Genomic DNA, 17,326 nt, shown 5'->3' on the forward strand with positions numbered 1-17,326 from the left:
TTCTTTTTAAAAAACCCCACAGTTTTATATGCAATGAATATGTTATTTGCTGGCTTTTGACTCTCAAATACATTGCATTTTGATCTCTTTTATTGCATCAGTTGAGTCAATCTTACTGCAATCAACTGACTGAATCAGTTGCAAAACTTTCTTCTGCCTTCCTCACAACCCAAAACTGGAACAAAGTTCACTTTAAGTAGTGTTTGCATTCTTTGTTATAATAGGGGTATTCTCCTTCTTGCTGTAGGAAGGTCAAAGTCACAAACCTGCAGAGGAAAACTTACACAAAGTGCTGGATGCAGGGCCATATCTGTATCTTACACCATAGGCTGACTGAAGAGCGTTAACAGCATTATAGGCTGCTGATTCCTGGGGAGGAGAAAAAGCCAAATACAGAAATCAGACTTTGAATTAAATATTGTGATTGGAACCTGAGTCAATGGATCATTGACTTCTGGTGCAATACTGTGTTTCACAAGTCTGTGGCAGCTAAGTTAAATTATTGTAAAGGATAAACGCATTAGTTATTTTTAATGACATCAATTCCCTGAAAAACTTGGTTTGGTATTTTCATGGCATAAAAGAGCTCACTGCACTGTGAATGATCAGACATTAAGTATTTGTAATTATGGGCATACATGTCAATTTAGCAACATGACAAATTTAGATTACACATAAAATCATGAGATGAAATAATCTCTTTTTTATGCAGCTTAAAAGCCATGCATGCATTTTCTGAGGATGTATTTCTCAGTTCACTAAACCTTGTCTCTGCTGGGCTTGTGAAGGAGAAATGATGTCTTGTTGACACTTCACAGTGGTTCAGTGAGCAGAGTGGGAAGAATGAAGGAGGCAAATTCCACTCCTGAATCTCTGATCAGCAGGTAAATGTTCACTGCTGGTCTAACTTTTTCTGGGGCCTGGTGATATAGTCTTGGAGAGCTCTTTCCACTATTACAGAACTGTGATTTCAGTACTGTATGAGAAAAGTGAGCACCTACATTGCAACAGCTTGCAGCTGCAGGCTGTTTAGGAGGTTCATGGCATCCTGTGAAACTGGGTGCAGAAGGCCTGGCCCATGGCAAATTCTGAGAGTCACATATGGATAGAGCATCCAAACACACACAAAGGATGCACATATTTGAAAGGAAAAGGAATATTATTATCCAAAGAAAGGGATATTGGAGAATGTACAATGAAGGCCAGGAAAACACAGTCATCTCCCTATAGAGAACAGGAAATTATTATCTTTGGAGCTAGAAACTGCTGGACTTTGAACCACTGGGTAAAGCTGTGATGGTTGTTTTAGTTGTTTTACTTCCTTGAACAGAAGAGCTGTAGGTTTTAGTTTATGTAAGTCTTCATTAACTCAGTCCTTACATTGTTATTCATCAGGTGCTAGATGAATACACTGGGGAAGGATTACCCTATACTTGCCTTTCCATTTATATGTTTTTCCTATCCTTCCACTTGTTTGCCCTTGTCAAGAATTGGGATTCTAACTTAATCCAGGGTCTGACCCATGCAGGCTTTGTCTGTCTGAGTAGGGAAGTTAGAGGAAACTGTTTAAAAATGTGATTCCATAAACAAAAATAAGTTCATTTTCACTTACTTATCTGCAGGTAGAGCTTTGGAGAGTTTATTTTACATGGAAACTGCTATTAGCAAATGAAAGAGTACAAAATTTTTACTCCATTACAAAAATTTGTTAAGCACAACCAGATGAGGCTCAGCTGATGGAGCTGAGAGGGGTGGAGAGCAAAGTCCTGGTAAATGCAACATGGCAAGGAGAACATAGCCACAAACGAGAAGTCTCCCTGTGCAGGAGTTACACACTGTACAGCAGTGAGATAACAGAAGCAAATCCTATTGAAATCTTTCAAAGAAATATTTTGGCAATGCCATTAAAATCAGCACAAAGTAATGGGGCCTGTGCAGAGGCAGAAATTATCTGCAGGGCAAACAGGGAGCATCCCAAATCCATGTCCACCATGTGGGCACACATCCCTGGGCACTGTGAACTTGAAGCTCAGCCTTGAGGAATGCAGCTGGCTTCCACTGTTACAGCTACGTGCCCAAAGAAAGGGACAGTTCCTACTGCATCATACTGTGCAGGTTGGATCCTGAATAAATCCAGGCAACCAGTCTTTGAACACCCTCAAGGAGAAAATGCCACTTAAAATTACCAGATTTTTGCAAAGATGTACACAAACTCAGTCACGCCATATAATTTCACTGGAAACACTAAGGCAAATGACAGTACAGGAAGAAAAGGGGTGAAAATCAGGTGAAATTTACAACTCTTGAGATGGATGTATGTTTCTGCTTGATTTTTTTTTTCCATCTGAAAGAGCACTTTCATTTTAAGCATCTTAAAAGAACAGATTTCAGGAGAGTGTTAATAAGAGAGATGTGCCTAAATTAGAACAGAATATGCATGTTGTGATCAGTACACAGCTCTCCAGTTTCAAAGCAGCTCTGAATAATTGAACACTTTAATTGAAATGGTAACTGACAGCTCACTAGAATAATCCAACCCAGCCAGAAACAGCCTTTCCACTGCTCAGAATTAACTGTAGCCCACTGTTAGCACCAAAAGCTATTTATCTGCTATGTATGTGGGGTCCTACAGTTGTCCACTGCACACAGCCCATGTAGTCCAACACTGTTTGTTCCATCAGTGACAGGAAACAGAGATCTATCACATTCCAGCTCACTGCAATTTCCAAGAGAACTGGAGAATCTGAAACCTCAGCCTAAGACACCATTTTAGAGACTTCAAGTACTAAAAACAATACATTTATGAGCAACTAGGTGATGGAGCCTTTGGCTGTAGGCAAGCATTAAAACACACAAATAAACAAGAAACAAGTGTTCCGTTAATTTTCACTATGATCCCTATAATGAGCTTTATAAATAACAGGAAATTACTTCAGTTTCTTATTTCAACCCACCCTCTTCTTTTTGACCCACTGCAATGAAAAGAAGTATAAAGGTCAAATACTGGCAAGATATTTAGAATTGGGATTTGGCTTCCATTTTTCCATATCTGTTGTTTAAAACAGTGTCTGTATTTGTTCCTTTAGGTCTGTGCTCCACTATCTCTGATAAAGAAGCCTGATCCAAGGTCTTGCAAACCTGAGAAATACTTGCTAAATATCAAGAACTGGGATCCTTTGGTCTAAAAGTAATGGATGGAAAGGCAGAGTGTGTACGAGTGGAGGGGCAGTTACTCCCCATCTCAGAATTCAATTATCCCTTGAACAACAAGAACAGAATGAATTGAAAATATACTGTTGTGTGTGAAAACACTGCTAGATCTTCCTTCTCCTTACAATGAATTTCCTGTCTACAGCATCTTCTATTGGCTTACATTACTCTGGATATTTTATATTGAGTCAGATACTCAATAATCATATACTTGCAAAGAAGATGCTGATTCTTCCTAAAACCATGCCTTTACCTTCCTCTCTGCTACCTGTTCTTAAAAAAATATGCTTGCACCTGCTGATCTTCAAAGGAATGAGAGTGCGTGATTTTAAATTCCCAGTCTGTTTTTTGCTAACTAATTCACTTGGGAAACTCCTTTCTCCTTGTCATTCCCCAACAGTGTGAAGGTAGAATAAAAAGAAAAAAAAGGTGGATAAATTTATTCACAGTCAATATAGTGTTGGATGGTCAATACTCACAAATCTAATATTTTTAGCTCCTCTGGCTGCTTTGTTAACTTCTAATTTGCTCTGTTTCACAGGAATGGCATCAGACAGAAGAATGTTTAGTAGCTACTGAAATGAAGTGTCTCAATGGAAATAAACCTACAAAGAGAGTTTAGTTTGTGGAATGCTGGCTGCTCAGCCTCCTGAGAAAAAAACTGAGTGAAACTTCAGTGAAGCTCCAGGGACTGACAGCATCATTTATTCTGCACAGGATAAACCTGAAGGTGCAGTTAAGCTCCTTTGGAGAAAACTAGCTTAAACCAGCAAGTTAAAAGTCACTGCAACTTTCAAGGTTAAAATGGAAGATAAATGGAAAATGTAATTTGACTGAGGGTGAAAGAAAGAGGCATGCAACTGGTTGGTGCAACGTGGGTCTGTGAGCAGAGAGAGAGCAAAGCTTACCCATGTGTCCCTCAGAGAATAAGCCATAAGGGGCCTTTTATGAACAGGAGGCTGGCTGAAACAGACCTCAGACTGCAAGCAGAGGTAATAGCTATGCATTTGGATGATCATGGAATATATGAAATCTACATATCTGGGAATCAATAGGCTTCCACCAAAACATGTATTCTTACTAACGTATTTTTCTAATATAAAGAAGCTCCTTTATAAAGATTTTAATTAACTGCTTCTCTGAAGGGGTTAAAAACACTGTGTCTGACCTGAACGACACATAGTGCAATTGAAGCTTTAATTTTGGGGAAATCTAAGAGATTTCTTCTTGAATTGATAAACATAAACAATTTCAATTTTATTTTGTTCATAACATTGAAGATGATCTTTTTGCTCCTAGTGTTTAAGTTCTGAGCATGAAGAGAAAGAATTTCTGCTAGATGCCCAAGGACTTAAATTTGTAATTTCCATTACAGTTAATTAAATAAAATGATAATAACTATAATTAAAACTTAGGGATTTATCCTATAAAGTAATTTAAAGGGACTGATGGATGAAAGGCACTATACCATTTTAATCAAATTACCACTGACTCATGGTGAGTGAAGGTTATATAACCAGAAATGTGATTGCAAGTGGATCCAGAATAAATACTGCTCAATATTAAATATGTGCAAATTACTGAAAAAATAAGTCTCCTCTCAAAACACAACATACCAAAAAATATACAGAGGAGCATATTCTCGCAAGTTTTAATGTACTTACCACACAGTTGAAGTTTGGAATGGTTGCATATTTGTAAGAGTAAGGGTACAGCAGCATCTGTGCATATGCATGGAAGGACAAATAGGCTTTTATTTGTTTCCGGTGCTTGCGGAGGAAATGAGCAACAGCCTTTACTTCAGGCTCAGACTCGGGAAAAGGACCACAGTAAGTGTCATCACATGGGTGAAGTGAAGCACCTTCATCTGGAGGTTGAAAGAGAAAGTTGATTGTGAGCAATCACAGAGAAGCGCAAAGGGTCAGCTTCTGGCTCAACCTCTTTTGGCCCATGTGCAAAAGTGTGAAAGGCAATAAACAAATTGCTTTCTTGTGCCTGATGGGCATGAACCTGTGGGACCTCAGTGCAGCAATCTGCTTGTTCATCTAGTAGACACACCAAGTGCCCAATTGGCCAACTACACACAGTTCTCCCCTGAGGATATGTTCTTTCCAACTAAGAAAGGAGAACTTGACTTCAGTGTATTTTCTTCCCTGGCTTCTCCTATCAGCAGCACATTTTATGACAGCATTCCAGTATTAAAACTACTAATGGGTCTCAGTTGGTCTATTTGAAATCAGAGAGCTATACCTCTTTCATTAGTCACTCCCAGGACAAATCTAGCCTTTTAGAGCTTTTAACATTCTATCAACTACCGTGGTGGTTACAATTGTAGGTAGATAACTTCAACGGGATGGTCTTAAAAACATGATAATAGTTCCTGACTACTGCCTATTTTCCTGAAAACCTCGTGGGAAAAAAAAAGAAAAGCCTCATGGGATAACTGCTCAGTCAGCTGAAATAGAAATCATCTCACTTTGTACAGGGCCTATCTTCCCTTCAAGTTTAGGGCAGGGGTTCAGTTTTGAGGATATCTTTATGTCAACCTGCTCAGGTGGCAGCAAGCTGCACAAGAGTAGCCTACCTGTAAGATCCCATGAGGTACTGAAAGATGAAACTTAGAAAAGGAGATGTGGCTGTGGCTCCTTTATAATTTAGCAATTCTGGATCTAAGCCATCATCTCATTTACAGCTTAGGGCCTGGGCCTAAAAGAACAATATTTATGCAAATCTACTCTGCTCTTTTATCCGCTGTAATTTCAAAATACCACACGTTTTACATTGACCTACAGAATAATAATAGTTTGTTTGCAAACTTGCCTGGTGCCATCAGGGACTTACAACAGCAGCATTTTATTAGCTTTTCTTTGTGTAGTAAGCACTGCCATCTTCAATTAATAAGAAAAGAGCAGTGTATGAGAAGGCATAATAATATAAACTAAAAGAGGGTTATGCAATCAACCTAATGCAAAAAAAAAAAAAAAAAGAAGTGGAAGAATTTCATGCTGCAGTTTCATTTGTAAGACGAAAACTGAGGCTACTATTTAATGGCCATAGGTGGGGATTTTAAAAGATATTAGTGCTTGGATTGCAGTGGATATGGATGGGTTATATAGAGGGCAGATGGTCTCCTCCATGCAGAACAGATGGCCACCAAGTCATCCAAATCCCAAGAGCACTCTGCCTTGATTTCTTTTCAGATAATATAGCTAAAGGAGGGCTATGTAACAGTCTCCAGAGCCTTTGCTTTTTTTTATGGATGCTTCATCTCCTGTAACACTATTGTATACTGAATCATGGCAATGCATAACACTGTTAATAAACATTGGACTCCTACAAGCTAATGGTAAAATGACCCAGTGATAAAAAATTGCTCAGTTTAGTGACTTCCAGTGAAGGAAAAAACCCTCCAAACTGTCCAGTCTATTATGGTGAGCCACGTGCTGTAGTTAATGCTTTGCCTTAGGTGAAGCTGGCCGGTAGTAAAAAAGAAGGTTTCTATGGTGGCCTTGGATAATGTAAGGATATGCTCAATTTTCATACTGGAAGTTCTTTTAAAGTAATTCAAGAATGAAAAAAGAATTGATGCAGTATGTATCAACTCCTGTGACATTTCTAAGTTACAGTAATGAGAAGGAAATTGAATTGTGTAAAATGTTACCATGCTGCCTTATTTTTGTACCTGACAGCATACCGGGGGTGGACAAGTATTCTGCAACATCCATCACGGGATCAAATGAACAAAAAAATGTGTGCTGAGACTGATAAAGCCAGTGCTTTGGTACAGAAGGAAGACTGAGAGGATGAATGAGCTGGAGCATGATTTTCGAACTTCCTCGCAGCCACTCTTGCCACTATGGGATACTGTCCTCTGTGAGCACTGAGGTGCACTGGAAATTGGAATGTTGTGGAAATTTTAACTCCCACTGTTGTCCTCTTGGGGATTTGGATGCAATGTTTTAACTGGATTTGCCCTGTGACATAATTTAGTTCTAAGTACCTCATTATTTGCTCTAAAGTTGCTATTTATTTCATTACTGTTAAGCCATTGTACTAGTTATTCCACGTACATATGCATTGCATATGTACATATGCATTGCAAAGAGCATTTCCACCCAGAGTGCTTGCTGCCTGCATTAACATGGGTCTGTGTGCAATTTCTGTGCACTGTGTTGAGTACAGGGCACTGCAACATGAAATCCAGCAGTGATATGGCCCTTTGCTGGGTCCCTAGAGAACCATAAAGCTTACATCAAAGTCCTACACTAGAAAGGAAGAGGAAAGCAGATGGGATGCTGTGTTATCAGCAGTGACTAGCTCTCTGCTGATAGCATTCGGCAGCTTTGCTGAGGCCAGAGTCTGCCCCAGCACACCTGCCTGGAAGCCCCACAGTGAAGTTCAAGCCTGTCTGAAAACTCTAAGTGCAACTGAACTGAATGAAGAGATTTTCACAAGCACATGCAGTTTTAAATGTTGAACTCACCATGATTACACAAGCCTCAAAGTGTGATATGATCCAGATTCTTCTCTGACTCATCTAGTGTCAAATATTAATGAGAACACCAGGTGACTGGTTAGGGTCATCTGAGTATCAGTCAGCCCAGTTCATGAAAGAGCTTTTTATTCTCCATCAAAACAGACAATCAGACAGACTTTGGGGTCCAATGCAGGAAGCAGAGCACATGCTTGTTGGGATGACAAGCAACCTTGAAGGAATTTTTATTTTTTAAACTTGGGGTAGGAACCTGTCTTTCATATTCAGTGCAGGTGAGAAATGCAAAAACTAGGGGATTACAACACACAACATATGGGTATTGGTACAGTTTCACTGAGCTACAAAAAATAGTTTTTTGAATTAAAACTAAGCAAACATTTTTAGGACTGAATGAAAAATGTGCTTTAATACAGTGGCTAGGGAGCAGGAAGAGAGAGGAGGAACCCAAGAAAGATTAATTAGAACTAGAAAGAAAATGCACTGAGTATTAATGATGCACTGGTAGGCACCTAGGATATATCTCTCAACACACTGTAAGAGAACTGATCATTACAATTATGCCAATGGCTATCTTCTGAACAGTAAATGGGTGTCCCCCAAATACCTGCAGTTGTGGCTTACACAATTAAGTAAATTATATACTTCAGTATCAGTGATGCAGAACTGGTTCATTTTTATGTTATTTTGCAGCATAAAATTGCCTTAAAGATTGTGATAGTAGTCCTGTGCCTGTCTTCTGTAATGGAGCGTTTCTCAGCTAACTCAGGCTTTCTGTGACTGCTTCTGTGTCAGTCCTCTCCTTGCAGGGGGTAGAGTTGACAACAATTTGAAGCATGTTTCACAGGTCCATACTGGATTAGATGTTTGCATCTGTTCACATTCACCTAATTTGTAATCTTCCTCTTGTAGTCTTACTCACACTCACTTTTATCCTTACAACTCTCAAAACTCTACTGAAACAGTCCAGCTGTTGCAAGCCAGACCGTACAGGGCTCACTCCTACTGCATGCAATCAGAGTATTGTGGAAACATTTAGAGACTTCCAGTGCAAGAGGGACGGGCTGAAGGCAGGGCCCTTGCACTGTGCAAACACAATTTCTTGGCTTTATGCGTTTATAATGTAAATAAGGAAGGTGGACTAATGCTGGCTGAGAAAACACCTGCACAGAGAGGTGGAGGAAGTTCCTTGAGATGGCAGAGCAGGTCAGCAAGTATATATTGCCACATTTCAGTGTTCTTATTTTCTAATACCAAAACTTCTAGGGCTGCTTATCCCTGTGTGAGTTGCACTATCTTTCTGAAAGATTTAATAAAATACCATTTGTTCTTTGGTGGATCCATTCCAGATCTTCTGCTACTTATTTCATCGTTGCTGCATTCTCTTTGCAAAATTGAGGCCAATTTTTGTGAAGTACTTACGGAAGTGCTGGGAGTTTGAAATTGTATCTCCATGAATGCATGAAGAACCTTCTTTATTAAATCGCCAATAATAATAGCATTAAAGACCAACAAAGGCCAACAAAGTAAGCTTGACATTTCCAAAGAGAAAATAATTTCAGAGGAATGGCAAATTGAATAAAATGAAGCTTGAATTTTTTCCTGAAGCTGTAGTTAGGTAAATCCTGAAAAGTTGTGGTCCATTCTCAACACTGTGCTTCAAATGATATATATGATTGCTAAAATACAGAATAGCTGCATGTGTGATTTTTTAAATTGTGACACATTCTCCATGAAAACTTTTTACTTATAGTAAGGTCTATTTTCCTGAAGTTCAGGACTTCTATTTTTTCAGAAGTTAGTAGGAAGTTTTGAGCCTTGGCTTATGGCTTTATGGGAAAATATCTTCAACTTTAACTATGGAAAAGAGAACACTTCACAACATATGTGACCTAACCTACTTGAATAGTTACCTCTGTCAGATAATTAAATACAGGGCAATCTAAACTGGGGTAAGTATCTTCATACTTACCACACCACTTCACTTTCCAGTTGCGATTAGCATCAACACCATGACAGTGAAACCTCACATTCTTTGATCTTGTTTTCCTCCAAAATCGATCCTAGTGTAAGTTACAAAATATTTAAATAGAAATATTACTGTATTTTGGCAAAGACATATTTGTACACATAACAAATCAACCCTGGTAAAGACATTCAATATACTAAGTGGAGTAATTTACCTCCATTTTTCAAGACACAAAGTGACGGATCAGATTATACAGTCACCTTTGAATAATGTAACAACCATTCGATCTTTCCTGTCGGAATAATTTTTTGAGTAATACTACTGACATTACTTACATTTGTCCAGCTGAAATGATATCCATCCACATTAAACACAGGCATGATATAGAAATACAGCTGAGTTAGCATCTTTCTCATGTCAGGATCAGTCTGGTGTGTCTGAAGTGCCTAAAGCAGAAAAACCGAAGAAAATAGTTTCCATAATAAAAATAATTTCCTAATTAAGTATTGTGGTGGACTAAGACAGTCATGAGGCATTTGGCAGTACAGAAGTCTGTTCTCATGGCACCACAGACCTTTCAAGTTGGGCTTGAAAGGTTGACATGTTCTTGCAAATGTGATTCAGACAGCAGATGAACATGTGAAAAAGGTGTTCTAAAGACCCTATTCTCTCTGCTTCTCAGTTGCTTTCAATACTCAATAAAATACAACTCATATTACAGAGAAGCAAATGCATACAAAGTGTTTTTTGAAGTAAGAACTGAAAGTCAGTGGAATAGATTCTTAGTTGAAGAAATGAGTTTAGCTCCTGTAAGACAATCCTGTTGTTTCCACCAGGTGATTTGATAAGGTCTTAAAGCATTTAAGGCTCACAACACAGCTTTTTTTGTATTCAAAGTAGTTTATTATATGTACAGTTATCAATCCAGGCAGCTTATTCCTTTATAATTTAGACACCTCTCAATTTTTGGAGGACCTTTAGTATAAAGGTTGGTGGAAGAACTCTACATAGGGAAAGTTTTTGTTTTATTCCATTCTGTATCTTAGAATAATGCAGCAAAACCAGAGGCTCCTCAGCAGTTCTATTTGCCAGAGAAGCTCCTTTGCCAGTTCCAGGAATCTTATACTCCCCATGCTCTTGTAAATACTGTTCCTTGTCATAGATGGGCATAAAATTTGCATCCTTCAAAGTTTAAGTTTTGATTCAGTATGGTGAGGAATCCAGTGCTTCACATGGCAGGTGGAAAGCATATCACACTGATGCTGGGTTCAGAGGGATGCCTGAGCCTGGCTCCTCTCCTCCTGCTACTGTGATTACAGCCTTCTGCTCTGCAGTATTTCTGGCCCTTCAGATCTGAAGAGTAGCATGTGTTTGGGGAGCAAAGGAAAACATTTGCTCTGAAATAAACTAAGCTAAATGCTTTTCAATTGACAAATGCTTGGGAACAGTGTGAAGTACAGGAATTCAATACTTCTGGGCTCCTAACCATGCAGCTGTTTGAATTACTGAAGCTGCCATGGGAGGTGACAGATGCTTTGTGTGGAATACCTGTAAGAAATAACCATACATCTGGACATGTCTTGAGCTGAAATTTACTCATGGAGGAGTACGACTTTTTTTCTTTACTGAGGGGATTAGTGAGACTTCCAAATACTTTTTCTGTGTGGTTCATTAACCATCCCTCTGTTGTGTAGTTGTTTCTCCTTACCCAGCTTCATCTCACCCTCCCAGAAGTGGTTTGCACGTGCAAGTCCTTCAGCCTCCCTATCAGATCCAAAGCAGCACATTATCCCTGTGCAGAGCCAAGTCACCCAGTGCTACTCCACACCGAGCTCTTCTGTTTCAGCCAGGCAAGAGGAGGGGAAGTGAGGAATAGAAGGCAAAGGGTCAAAGCACAAAATGAAATGAGACTTAGGCAGCAGCTGGGACAGGGTGGTGTGGAACATTGCATGTTGGGGTGAGATCCTGAAAGAGGCATTTGGAGGGGAGAAGGGAATGACAGTGTGCTTTTGAGGGGAAGCTTGATGGACTGCCCAGGAGAAAGTCCCTGGCCAGTGACAAGGTTTTAAGTTCCCTGGGCCATGTGCCAGAAATTACCCAAAAATTCTTAGCAAGTGTTGCAATTTAATTTGATTTACTTGTATTAAAAAGCCATATCAAGTCTTCAAATATATTTGGATAAAAATATTGGTTTTCAGGGAACTGCAAAAAAATAATTTTCTCAAAACATTGATTTGTCAAATCAATGGCTACTCAAAAACAATGACTGTGAAAATAAGGACTCTGTGTCATTGCTATTCCACATGGAGAGAACATGTATTGAAGTAAGCAGAGCTACTATGTGCATTAGGCTGGCCCTGCACTTAAATCTGCATAGCATTAGGAGCCTATATGGTAAATATGGATGTTAAATTGGCAAAACTGTTCTTACAGCAGAAACAGAACCAACCCATGCTCCAAAATGTGAGTCAAGGAAAATAAACATTTTTTCATACTTATTTCAGGGAGAAGTGGTTTAATTGGGGAGGAAAAAATGCACCACACTGTACATCCTTGATTTTTTTAATGCTTTTCTCTTTTTAGACATTAGCAAATCAAACTCAGGTTTTATCCCCATGGTGGTTATTTACATACCAGTGATGATGAAATTGGCACATGTGCTTGCATCTGTATGCCATTCTTTTGCTGCTGGTTACATCTGTAACTATGCCTTTTATTACACTGTGTTATATACTGTGTTTTAAACTGCAGTGCTGTGAGACTAAACTCTTCAAAACAGTTTTAAAATCATCTCCTTAAAATAACTACGGACGATTAATTAATTAAAGGTAACATGCTGCTTAAAATTGCATGGATGAACTTTGCATATTTTTCAGAACCTTTCCAAATTTGCAGAAAGTGCTATAATGAAAATATTTGAATTGAGACTTTTTAATATCCAATATGTTTTAATTCCTGTGAAGAACATATTTTCCTTGCTAGGTGAAAGGAAAGCACCACTCTTTAAAAACCCAAACAAAATATATGCAGCAAACTGCCAAGGTTTTATAGTGACTCTATTTTATTTTAATGTTTGTTGTCATTGACAAAATGCTAGAAAAGACTTTATAAAGCATTATAGTCCCCAGTAATAATCTTCAAAATTTAAAGTCTTAACGTTGGTTTAGAGCCAAACACGGCATTCAATTCTGTTCTTTAAAGTATATATGGGGTTTTTTAATAACTTGGCTACCTTTTTAGAGTAGTATTTCATTAAAAATATAGCGGATCTAGAGTAGCTTTCTTCTTGGAAAGCAAGAGTGTAGATAGATTGAGATCACATTTGCTCTTTTTGCTGAAAATATTTTGCCTTTTGTACTGCTTTTATATGGCAATTTAATTTGATGTATATAATCAGGCAACACAGACTGTATAATCCTTGGCAATGAGCCTTCCAGTTACCAAGGTGTGTCCTTGCTGGAGCAAAGCCCACAACTTGCCTTTTGTGACGTGACTCTCGAGTCCTCCCAACAATGGTCATGTGAACCACCCCCGCCTGAAACCTTCCCAGTGCAGAAACCTTTTCTGTCTGCTGTGACACGAGCAAGGCGAATACAAACCATTAGGGAATTAACTGCGCTGTACTTTGCAGAGAGCTCTCAGAATATGGGTTGATTCTGCTTCCCCATCATGCAATCAATAGCAGCTTTGCTGCTGAATGCGCAGAGAGCCAGACCTGCCCAATAAATGCTGAATCGTGTTATTAGCGAGCGAACAGATGATAGAGGAACAGTGCCAACACCGTGCAAGCAATCTGCCTGGGGGATGGGGAAAGGACCAGTGATTAATAGGAGGGGGCTCGATCATCTGGATCAGCTGAGTGATGGTTGTTGATAGAGCCATTCCGGCTTAGGCTGGCTGAGGATCTGGACCAGAGGAAATTTAATTTAGGGGACGAAGTAAACAAAAGAGCTATATTGTAAACTGCCAAGGCAATAAAAAGCAAGAGTGTAAAATGGATTTAGGATGCAGCTAGGCTTTTTATAAAATCAGGGGATTGGCTGAGAAGGACAAAGCAAGGACACAGGGTTGGGAGCAACTCTGAAATCCCAGTAGAGCTTAATAAGGATTTGCTATCCCACAATTAATTATTATTAAATTTAAGGTAACAATCAGCTTTTGCTGTTTCTGATTTTGAATTAAACAATCATACTGAATTAAACAGTTACTATTTTAGCACAAGGAATTGACTCCGTTTACTGTTCTGCCAGAAATCACATAAAACTGCTTCTGGCAAAACAGGATTAACTCTTCCGTGCCATTATTAAGGTATCAGTTAAAACAGCCTTTCTGACTGTAACACACAATATTTTACTTTTATCTGTACATGTTACACTTTACAGGCTGACACTATGATCTGCCATTCAGGCCTTCACTGCCACTTTATCAGTTTGGCAAATTAGTAATGAGCTCTGTCTCTGCTCTTGGAAGCAGTTCACCTTATAATCTCTGTTTTCCCTTTTACTGCTACTGTCCTGCTTTGGCATTCAAATCACAGGCAGAGTGGTAAGCCCATTATTAAAGCTAAGATACAACAGAGTATTTAAAAACAAATGGCTTAAAACAAAGGGTCAAATTTTCAAGGCTGAAGCTTGAACTGTGTCTGATTTATCTCTTTTGTTTAATACCAAGCAAAATCTTCCTTCCTCTTTGAAGGCATTTATCACAGGAGAAACTCAGAAACAACTGAGAAAGAGGAGTGTGCTGCAACTACTCCTCAGCACCCATAAATAGACTCTGACAAGAAGGATCTGCAGAATCTCGAAGGCTTGGTTATGAAGCTGCTTAAGGATGCGAATGGAGAAGATGCTGAAGCAGAGAGAAGGCAAAGGGATGATGGTGTGATTGACATGTTAGATAAGCAAACAGCCATTCCAGGAAGCTTGTGCAAGGTTGGGACCACTCAAGCAAAGGGAGCATCTTGTAGGGAAAGAAGATGAATAATTACACAGATCTTAGTAGGAATTGGAGACACAACATCTTGGTTCCACTCAGAGAGGTAGTACAAAAAGAAGAACCTCTCAGGTCCCAAACAAGAAACAGGACTGCCTATCAGGCAAAAGAAGGGCCAGAGTTTTTCTGAAGCTCTGTGAATACTTTGAATAGGGCAATGCAGATTTCTTTACTAGTAATTGTATACAATTAGTGCCCACCAACTTGGTGGAGACCCACTAAGATATTTGCCTCTGAAAAATGCAATTATTGAATTTTACATCCTGTTTGTGCTGGTCCAGGGTAGCACATATTGAGGGAAACCCAAGAGAACTCACTTGAATACAAGGCTTAATTAAATTTTTGAGACACAGTTAAATACTTAAGATATAAATAATTGCTTGTAATTCCATAATTCCATTTCTGGAACAGCTGAATTGTCCAACATATGGAATTTTCTTTCACAGTCCTTTCTCATGCTCAGTAGTGTTTCTGCATATCAGCAGTTTTACTGAGGCCCTAATTACTCAGTGCCATCATACAGGAGTGGACTGCTAAAATACAGAGCAGAATTTCTTCCTTAGGGCAAGTAATGTGTTGGAACAACAATGTGAATTCTTTTCATGCCTTGAAGAAGAACATACCCAACAGCTTAAAAGCCTTCAGGGGCTAGAATGTGAATGTCCTAGTGACGAATACTTAAATAGGACTTCACATGAGGAAGTGTCATTGAAGAATTTGTATTACAGGCACAACACAGCTGCAGTGTTACTTTTATCAAGATCTACTCACATTGTGAAAAATTAATAGGTGCAAGCAAAATGAAAGCACTTTTTACCTTAAGATCATGGGCAGGCAGGAAGATGCACCTGGGTAGTTGAAAGTGCACACAAAAATAATGCAGTAATTACTTCCTTTTGGAAAAGGAAAACTGAAAACAATTTTAACTGTTTTTTTTAAAATTTGCTATCGTGAAGATGTAACAGCAAAGGAAAGAACCTTCCCCAAACTGTCTTATTATTGAATACAACCTGGGATATTCCACCACAGATCAAAAGGGAGAGAGATACTTCACAGTATAAAAAATGTTTGCCACGGCTGCATTTAAAACAATGCATCACATGCCTCGTTGTGGTGATACCATGGTACTGCACTCCATCTTTTTGGCATTGGCTTAGATTTTATCCATTAAAAAAAAAGCGTCCTAACTGAGGCCCCAGATCAGGAAACTCTTGTTGATAGTGTTCACTGCTACTTTATTTTCCTTCCCCTCAGAAGTGGTGCACATTTTCAGTAGCAAGCATGTGCTAGAGAGATGCAGATACTCAGAGAGAAGTGGTATATAGGATGGCTGCCAAAAAACCTGAACACATTCAGAACTGAAACAGCTGTGGGATGGAAGGGAGACGTTGAGTAGAAGCAGAAACTACTACATGTAGGTGTGGATACTGCACATGAACTTCAAACGCCAGGAATAGCATTTGCAGGATGGAAAAAAATCATGAAGATAAAACAAATTCTGCATTGGTACCAGTGCCTCTTACTGCTGAAAGGCTGATGAATGAAGTGCTGAGTGAAGAGGCTGGAAGAGGTGATCTCTCTGATGGAGAAAAAACAAATAGTGTTCCAAGCAGAAGCTCCTGACAGAAAAGAACAAATTAGCTGAAAACAAGCAAGGCTGAGTGTTTCAAATATAGATACTGCAGGATGAAACAGATGGATTTTTTCCTCCAGATAATGAATATATAGGGAGCACTCAAAGCAGTCCATTTTTCTTCTGAAGTTAGGCAGCTAAAAAGACAGCTGGGGTGACTAGAATCTGGCAAACAATAAAAATTAAGCTCCAATGATTGCATTGCATTTACTGAATGAGTTGCAGACATTTGAGGAGAGATGATTGTCACCAGATGACTGGTCCTTCAAGGCAAAAAAAGCCCAGAATTTGTAGTGCCATCACCACTGGCACCTGTGAAGGAGGCTGCAGTGGGGCAAGACACAGCCCTTGGAAACTTCTGACTTACCTAAACAAAGGGTAAACAAAAAATTGATCAACAACTGGAGGAATACCCAGATAGGAAGATTTCATAGAGTAAGAAGATGCAATGATTTTAAGAGGAACAAAAATTCCATGTCAAGCCAACATCAGCTAAAGAGCTTTAGCCAAAGGGAGCAGACCTTGGAAAAAAGAGCATCCAGCTAAAGGGTGAAAGGAAAAAGCTACAGGTACAGTGTTTATTTTGGCCTTGCCTGCCTCTCATTCACTTTGGAATATTTCAAATTATTTCAAAAGCTCTTCAGATTTTTGAGGACCATCTATCAAAGATAGGTTAGGAACAGTGGCATTCCTGTACCCAGGAATGGACTGGCATAAATGTCTGGTTTATATGTAGAGGCAGTCAGGTCCTTGCTTTCTTTCCTCTGTGGTTCAAAACTTCGGCATGGAGAACTCCATAAAATGGAGATGGAAAGCCTATTACAGTGGGTGGAACACATTGTCTCAAAGAATAACTAAATATAGGTATAATGAGCATCTTCTGAATTAATATTAGCCTGAAACCCTGGGTTGTGGGAACACAGTGTTTCAGCTGTACCTGTTCAAAAGATTTCAGTCAGTTGACAAGGGATAGATCAAGTGTATAATCTTTAAGAAATATTATTGTGTTGCTTCACATATATATCTTACA

General features: G+C 39.0%; 1 protein-coding gene across 1 annotated transcript in view; it reads right to left on the bottom strand.

The window, feature by feature from the left end:
• Positions 1-17,326, bottom strand: part of CPA6 (carboxypeptidase A6) — an 86,198-nt gene that overhangs the window by 2,406 nt on the left and 66,466 nt on the right. Inside the window, exons 8-11 of the mRNA XM_085049848.1 lie at positions 10,007-10,117; positions 9,675-9,765; positions 4,875-5,077; positions 285-369 (exon numbers count right to left, since the gene is read on the bottom strand). Coding sequence (XP_084905974.1) covers positions 285-369; positions 4,875-5,077; positions 9,675-9,765; positions 10,007-10,117 — 490 coding nt within the window. The remainder of the gene's footprint in view (positions 1-284; positions 370-4,874; positions 5,078-9,674; positions 9,766-10,006; positions 10,118-17,326) is intronic.

The sequence above is a fragment of the Lichenostomus cassidix genome, chromosome 2 (genome assembly GCF_008360975.1).
Source record: "Lichenostomus cassidix isolate B80296 chromosome 2, HeHo_3.0, whole genome shotgun sequence".
In the NCBI taxonomy this organism is placed as follows: domain Eukaryota; kingdom Metazoa; phylum Chordata; class Aves; order Passeriformes; family Meliphagidae; genus Lichenostomus; species Lichenostomus cassidix.